Source organism: Lemur catta, chromosome 9, assembly GCF_020740605.2.
Source record: "Lemur catta isolate mLemCat1 chromosome 9, mLemCat1.pri, whole genome shotgun sequence".
Taxonomy (NCBI): Eukaryota; Metazoa; Chordata; class Mammalia; order Primates; family Lemuridae; genus Lemur; species Lemur catta.
The window spans coordinates 23,337,137-23,344,837 of record NC_059136.1 but is presented as its reverse complement, the minus strand read 5'-3'; the positions used below and the strand labels follow the sequence as shown (position 1 = coordinate 23,344,837).

General features: G+C 62.1%; 1 protein-coding gene across 17 annotated transcripts in view; it reads right to left on the bottom strand.

The window, feature by feature from the left end:
• Positions 1-267: 267 nt before the first annotated feature.
• The window catches only part of PLEC (plectin), a 60,818-nt gene continuing 53,384 nt past the window's right edge, over positions 268-7,701 (bottom strand). For all 17 annotated transcript variants that reach the window (XM_045561265.1, XM_045561266.1, XM_045561275.1 and 14 more), the window contains one exon: positions 268-7,617. In XM_045561265.1, coding sequence (XP_045417221.1) covers positions 1,399-7,617 — 6,219 coding nt within the window. In that variant the 3' untranslated portion in view covers positions 268-1,398. The remainder of the gene's footprint in view (positions 7,618-7,701) is intronic.

The window sequence follows — 7,701 nt, the reverse complement described above, 5'->3', positions numbered from 1 at the left end:
TCCTGGAGCACCCCCAGCCTGCCTGGCCTCTACCCTGCCCTCCTCCGTACCCTCTGCCCAGGGCCTCGTAGTCTGTCCTCCAGCAGCCACCCAGTCTTTTTTGCCTGCAGACATCTGGCCTCAAGCCAGCATCTTCACGAAAGCCCCTCTGTCCCAGGTAGGATGTGGTGGCTGGGCTCAGAGCCTGAAGCCCAGGACAACAGCACCTGTGTACCCCCGACACACACCCAACCCCAGGACAAAGACACGAGAGGTAGGACCCACAGGAAGGTTGGAATTGCTTTTATTGTGGGGTGGGGGCCACAGAGCCCCCCACCCATGGTCAGGTTAGTGTTCTGCCCTCACAGAGGCAGCCAGCAGCCTGGCACCTCCACCTGCTGCCTACCTGGGTTAGTGGAACATGCAAAGCTCAGAGGGTGGAGGCAGGGATAGGGGCCACCAAGGCCAGGGGCTGGATGGCACTGGGGTGTCAGTGCAGATAGCCCAGCAGCATCCCTGGGCCACATGATGTGGGGCTGGGGCTCCCTGGGACAGGCAGGCAGGCCCCCAGGATAGGGTTCCACAGGGCCCACAGAAAGGACAGGTCGATAGAATCTCGGGCCATGCCCAGCCGGGAACATCGGTCTCCCACCCTAGATCTGGGTCCTCGGGGCCTGGGGTTCGAGGGCAGACACAGAAGGCACTTACTAGGGGAGCTGAGGCTGGAAGGCTGAAGCCAGAGGCCAGGGGTCACAGGAGTGTGTGGGGGCGGGGGGTGAGCTAGAAGGCAGAGCTCAGAGGGCGCTGCAGGAGCTGGGAGGGGACGGGACCAGGCTGGGACCTAGCCTGGGCCAGCTGGCTCCTCGTCTTCCCATGGGGAAGGGGCTTCTCTGAGCAGGCAGGAAAAGATGGCTGGCCCGGGACCGCCTCCCTCCCCAGCAAGGCCCACTGAGCAGGCCAGTCCTGGAAACACTGGGAAGAAAATGCTGGCCAAGGGCCCTGTGTATAGGACTGGCACCAGCTGCCCTTGGCAGCTAGAACTGGCAGGTGGGCGTCCAGTGGGCCACTTTATGCGGCTGGGGGTCTCGCCCAGACAGAACCCTCCCTGGGGAGACAGGAGGGGTGGGCTAGGGCCCAGCTCTGGACCCTCCAAGGCACCTGGCTGTGATGAGTGGCAGGTAGAAGGGAGTGGAGAGACCCACAAGGGTGAGGTGGTCAGTGGGGCTGGGCCAACCCTGTCCCCCAAGATACAGGCTGTCTGGACAGCAGATATATATTAATATGTTAGTCTGGTCTTTTTGGTTAAATTTTAGGCACCACTTGGGAGGAAGACACATTTAAACATTAAAGAAAGACCCCAGCGCCTCGACGGGGAGCCTGGCCACATGCAGAGCGCGAGGGCAGGGTGCAGGCAGGGGCTCAGGCCACTGCTGACTCAGGCCCCCCCAGGGAGGCCGAGGGCCCTGAGGCGTAGCGGCGGCCATAGCCCGAGGAGGAGTAGGAGGAGGAAGAGAAGGTCATGGAGAAGCCAGAGCCAGTAGCGTCGAAGCTGCCACGGCGGGAACCAGCCCGGGAGCCGGTGCGGGAGCCGGTGCGGGAGCCGGCAGTGGAGCCAGAGCCGCTGACGCTATAGGGGCTATAATAGCCCTTGCTGGACTGGGCAGCAGCCTCCAGCAGCCGCAGCCCCGTGCCCTCCTCCACCATGCTGCGGTCCAGTGCATCCTTGTAGGAGATCTTGAGCTTGGTCTTGGGGCAGGTGAGGTACTTGGAGTAGGCGCCAACGTCACGAAGCTTCTGGGCTGTACGGGCATCCACGGTACCACGCTGAAGGGCCTCGTCGAGAGGCACGCGACCTGGCGTGTCGGGCTCAATCAGGCCACCCGTCAGGTACTGCACCTCCAGGAAGCGCTGGCCTGCCTCGTAGTACAGCCAACCTTTCTTTAGGGCCTGGGCGGCTGACATCTTGGTCTTGGTGCGCGGGTCCTCAAAGCCGCAGAAGGCCTTCTGGGCCAGGTTGATGCGATCCACCATGATGCGGTCCACCAGGCCCTTGTTGACAGCCTCAGTGACAGGGTAGCGCTCGCCGGTGCTGGGGTCGATGATGCCCCCAGTGCAGGCCTGCGCCTCCAGCAGCCGCTGGCCTGTGATGTTGTCAACCAGGTTGCGGTGCATGGCCTCCGTTATGGACACCTTCTCCAGGGTCTCCGTGTCCAGGATACCGGCCACTGGGCCCGTCTCCTCAGTGGGGTCGGACCAGGAGGCCAGCGGGGTCCTGGCAACGGCAGGGCTGCTGGGGTAGGAGGAGGAAGAACCCACCGAGGAGGAGCGGGAGCGGAAGCCGCTGGCATTGCCCGAGAGCATGTCTGCGAACTCAGTGATGGAGAGCGTGCCAGCACGGTACTGGTCCAGTGCCGAGCGGTCGATGAGGTTCTTGGCAATGGCTTCGTCGATGTCATACTGGCGGCCAGAACGGCGGTCAATAATCATGGACTTGACCACACCATCCGAGGAAGAGATGGTGATCTCTTCCCACTCGCACTCCTGCTCGGATAGCTCCAGGTACGTCTGGTGATCGATCAGGCCCTTACGGTAAGCCTCATATACTGACATCTCTTTGCCTGTCTCGGGGTCCACGATCACCACACGGCGCTTGCGCACTGAGGACTTGGAGGATGTCTTCCGTTCCCGCTTCTTCTCCTTCAGTGGCAGGAGGCGCAGGCCTGTCTGGGGGTCAGTGATGCAGCGCTCCATCAGCTGCAGGTAGGTGAGATTCTCTTCTGTGTTGGGGTCAAAGAAGCCCTTGGTGTCATCTGAGGGATCAGTCAGGATCTCATTCATCTCCTCGTCAAAGAGGCCACGCTTGTAGGCCACCTCCACGGGCAGTCGGTGGCTCTCCTCAGGGTCAATGATGCCACCCGTGGCGATCTGGGCCTCCAGCAGGCGGATGCCATGGTCCTTCAGGATCAGGCCCTTCTTCATGGCCTGGAAGAGGGAGATGAGCTTCCCGGAATAGGGGTCCTTGTAGCCAGTGACGGCGCGCTCAGCTGACAGCAACTTGTCCTTGAACTCGGGGCCCACAATGCCCATACGCACGGCTTCCTCCACAGTCAGCTTGAGTCCCTTGATGGGGTCGATGACATAGCCAGTGGCTGCTTGTGCCTCTAGGAGCTCAAAGGCTGTGCCAGGGCGAATAATGCCTTTCTTCATGGCTTGGTACACTGACAGCCGCTCTTTGGTGGCGTCGACAAAGACACCAGCAATGCTGCTGGTGCCCTCGAGGAACTTCTGCAGGTTCTTAGTGACCTCCTCGATGGAGGCCAGGCCCTCCTGCAGCTGCAGCGCTGTGGCCTCATCCATGACCTGTGAGCGCACCAACTCCTCCACAGTGATCTGCTTGCGCAGACCGCGGAAGGTCAGCTTACGGGCATCTGAGAGTGGCAGGAGCAGCTGGCCGCTGTTCTCGTCACGGCGGCACCGCCTGAGCAGCTGCGTATAGCTGAGGCGCTCATCAGTAGAGGGGTCCACGTAGCTGCGCACATCGCTGGGCTCCGACAACTGGTCATGTGTGTCCTTGTTGAGGTAGCCTCGTTGGTAAGCCACCTCCAGTGGGAGGTGGAAGCCTAGGCGAGGGTCCACAATGCCACCTGTGGCCAGTTGGGCGTCCAGCAGCCGCAGGGCCTCCTCAGCAGGGATCAGCTCCTTCTTCATAGCCTGGAACAGCGAGATGGTCTGCTCGGTGTACGGGTCTCGGTAGCCAGTAACTGCCCGCTCAGCCCAGAGCAACCGGTCGTGCAGCTCAGGGCCCACCAGGCCCTTCCGCACAGCCTCATCCACGGTCAGCCGCTCACCCTTCACTGGGTCCAGCAGGAAGCCCGTGGCCGCCTGTGCCTCCAGCAGCAAGCGCGCCACCTCAGCACTCAGCAACCCCTTCTTGAGGGCCTGGTAGATGGTCATCGTCTGCCTAGAGCCAGGCAGATAGACACCAGCCACACAGCCTGTGCCATAGAGGTAGTGCCAGGCGGACTCTGCCTCGAGGGCCTCACGAAGGCTCTTGGTGCCCTCCCGGAGCAGGTTGTAGGTCTCGAGGGAGATGACCCGGGCCTCGTACAGGTCCTCGGCAGTGAGGCGGCGGCGCACGTAATCATAGGAGGCCAGGTTCTGCTGGCGCACGATCTCCGTCTTCTCGATGATCTCGATGATGATAATGATCATGCGCTCCTTGGTCACCCGGCCAGCCTGGAAGTCAGCCATCAGCCGGGCCCGCTGCTCCTCAGGTATCAAGTCTGACTGCATCACCTCCCACAGGGTCATGGTAGAGCCTCCATGGCCACCACCACCAGGGATGTCAATCTGTGTCTCCTCAAACGCCTTCCGTGTCTCCTCCTCTGTGTACACCTGCGTGGTCTCCAGCACCTCGGCCTTCTCCGCCCCTTTTAGCGGCAAGAGGCGCAGGCCTGTCTCAGGGTCTTCCACGCAGCGCTCCAGCAGCTGCAGGTAGGTGAGGTTCTCGTGCGTGTTGGGGTCGAAGAAGCCCTTGGTGTCATTGCTCGGGTCTGCCAGGACGCGGTTCATTTCCTCGTCAAAGTAGCCGCGCTGGTAGGCCACGTCCACGGGCAGACGGTGGCTGTGCACAGGGTCGATGATGCCACCCGTGGCGATCTGGGCCTCTAGCAGGCGGATGCCATGGTCCCTGAGGACCAGGCCCTTCTTCATGGCCTGAAAGAGGGAAATGGTGGAGCCTGAGTAGGGGTCCTTGTAGCCAGTGACAGCCTTCTCAGCTGACAGAAGTTTCTCGTGCAGCTCAGGGCCCACAACACCAGCCTTCACAGCCTCATTGACGTACAGGCGCTGGTTCCGTATGGGGTCCAGCAGAAAGCCGGTGGCTGCCTGCGCCTCAAGCAGGAGCGTGGCTGTGCTGGGTCTGAGCAGGCCCCGGCGCATGGCCTCATAGATGGTCACCTTCTCCTTAGAGTCCTCCAAGTAGATGCCAGCAAGGCAGCCACTGCCCTGCAGCAGCGTCCGCACAGAGCCCAGCTCTGAGAGGTCCTTGACAGATGTCTTGCCATCCTTGAGCTGCTCGAACTGGGCTCTGCTGAGGACCCCGGCAGCCAGGAGCTCGCTTGCTGGTACAGGAGCCCGGAGGCCGCTGAAGGACAGCCTCTCCCGCCGCAGAGTCTCCACCTCCTCTACAATGGTGATGATGATCTTGATGACCTTTTCCACAGTGACCTTGCCTGTGCGGAACTGCCGCAGCAGCTCCTGCCGCTGCTCTGCCGTGAAGTACTCAGAGCTGACGAGCTCCCAGATGGTCACTGTCTTGCCCTTGAAGCCACCTACAGGGACCTCGACTGTCGTTTTCTCAAAGGTTTCACGGGCCTGGAGCTCAGAGTAGAGCTCCTCCTGCCGGTCTCGTGCAGCCTTCTCTGAGAGTGACAGCAGCTTCAGCCCGGTCAGCTGGTCGGGCCGGCACCGCTGCTGGAGCTGGCCATACGTGACGGGCTCCTGTGTGCTGGGGTCACGGTAGGCCTTGGTATCGTCCTTGGGTGCTGACAGGGCCCTGCTGGTCTCTTCATCCAGGTAACCCCGGGCACAGGCAACATCCAGGGGTACACGGTGGCTCTTGCTGGGGTCCACAATGCCCCCCGTGGATAGCTGAGCATCCAGCAGGCGTAGGCCCTGCTCCCGGGGGATGAGGCCCTTCTTCAGGGCCTGGAATAGGGAGACGCTCTGCCCTGTGTAGGGGTCCCTATAGCCTGTCACAGCCTTCTCAGCTGACAGCAGCTTCTCGTGCAGCTCAGGGCCTACGAGGCCAGCACGCACTGCCTCGTCCACGGTCAGCCGGGCGCTGGTGGCAGGGTCGATGATGTGCCCAGTGCCGGCCTGGGCCTCTAGCAGGGCCACAGCCACGTCTGGCTGCAGCAGGTCTTTCTTCAGGGTCTCGTAGATACTTAGCTTCTGCCCCGCCTCCTCCAGCCATATGCCTGCAATGACGTTGGCACCCCGCAAAGCGTGCCGCACGGCGTCCATCTCAGCCACCTCTCGCACTGAGCGCTCACCTCGCTGTAGCTGGCGGTAGAGGTCATGGTCAATGACCCTACTCTCCAGTAGCTCAGCAGCAGGCACCAGGGTGCGTAGGCCCTCGAAGTAGAGCTGGCCCTTCTGCTCCTGCTCCTCCAGCACTGTGATAACAATCTTGATGACCTTCTCCACTGTGATCCGGCCCGTGCGGAACTGCCGCAGCAGGTCCCGCCGCTGCTCTGCCGTGAAGTACTCCGAGTTAATGAGCTCCCAGATGGTCACTGTCTTGCCCTGGAACTTGCCGAATGGTGCAGACACGGTGGCCTTCTCGAAGACATCCCGGGCCTCTGAGTCTGTGTAGACCAGCTCCCCACCCTTGGCAGCCTTATCTGTGAGTGGCAGGAGGCGCAGGCCTGTCTCAGGGTCTTCCACACAGCGCTCTAGCAGCTGCAGGTAGGTGAGGTTCTCGTGGGTGTTGGGGTCAAAGAAGCCCTTGGTGTCATCACTTGGGTCCGCTAGGACACGGTTCATCTCCTCATCAAAGTAGCCGAGTTGGTAGGCCATGTCCACAGGCAGGCGGTGGCTGTGCATGGGGTCAATAATGCCACCCGTGGCGATCTGGGCCTCCAGCAGGCGGATGCCGTGGTCCCGCACAATGAGGTCCTTCTTCATGGCCTGGAAGAGGGAGATCTGCTCCCCAGTGTAGGGGTCTTTGTAGCCAGTGACGGCACGCTCGGCTGACAGCAGCTTGTGGTGCAGCTCAGGGCCCACAACACCCTCTTTCACAGCCTCATTGACTGTCAGCCGCCGGTTTCGCACAGGGTCCAGCAGAAAGCCTGAGGCTGCCTGGGCCTCAAGCAAGATGAGGGCTGTGCCGGGGCTCAGCAGCTGCCTCTGCAGGGCCGTGTAGACACTCAGCTTCTCGTTGGTGGGCTTCAACAGCAGCCCTGCAATGCTGCTGCGGCCCTGCAGGTACTGGTGCACGTCCTCCCGCCGTGCAAGCTCAGCCACTGTGGTGTGGCCCTGCGCCAGACGCTGCAACTCATCCGTGCTCAGGATGCCTGCCTCCTGCAGCCACTGGGCTGGCACCTTCCGCCGAAGGCCATCGAAGGTGTACTCAGGCTCCACCTCCACAGCTGGACCATCGGGAGCATCCCGACCATTGGGCAGGGCCTTTGAGGTTGCCGCCTGTAAGGCAGCAACCTCCTCGGAGTGTGCAAGTGCAGCCTGGTGCTCCTCCTCCAGGCGCTGCAGCCGCTCACGCAGCCTCTGGTTCTCCTCAGCCAGCAGCTTCTCCTGTTGTCGCCGCTGCTGCTCCAGCCGCTGCAGCTCCTCCTGCTGGTGCCGTACGCCCTCCTCCGCCTCACGCTGACGCCGCCGTGCCTCCTCCATGCTGGCCACCAGCTGCTGCCGCTCCTGCTCCATCTGCTGCTGCTGCCGCTGCTGCTCCTCGCGCAGCTGCTGTGCCTTGGCCACCTCATCCTGGAAGAGCTGCTCCAGCTTGGCCTTCTCCTGCTCAATGAAGCGCTCACGCTGTAGCAGGCTGTCTTTCTCCGAGAGGAAACTCTGTTGCAGGGCCTGTGTTTCCTGCAACAGCTGCTCCTGCTGTACCATCTGCATCTGTGGGGAAGGGAGTTGGAAGTCAGGGACCACCGGCCCGGAAACACCTGCCACCCCACCCCAGAGTAGATCCCCAGGGTCCAC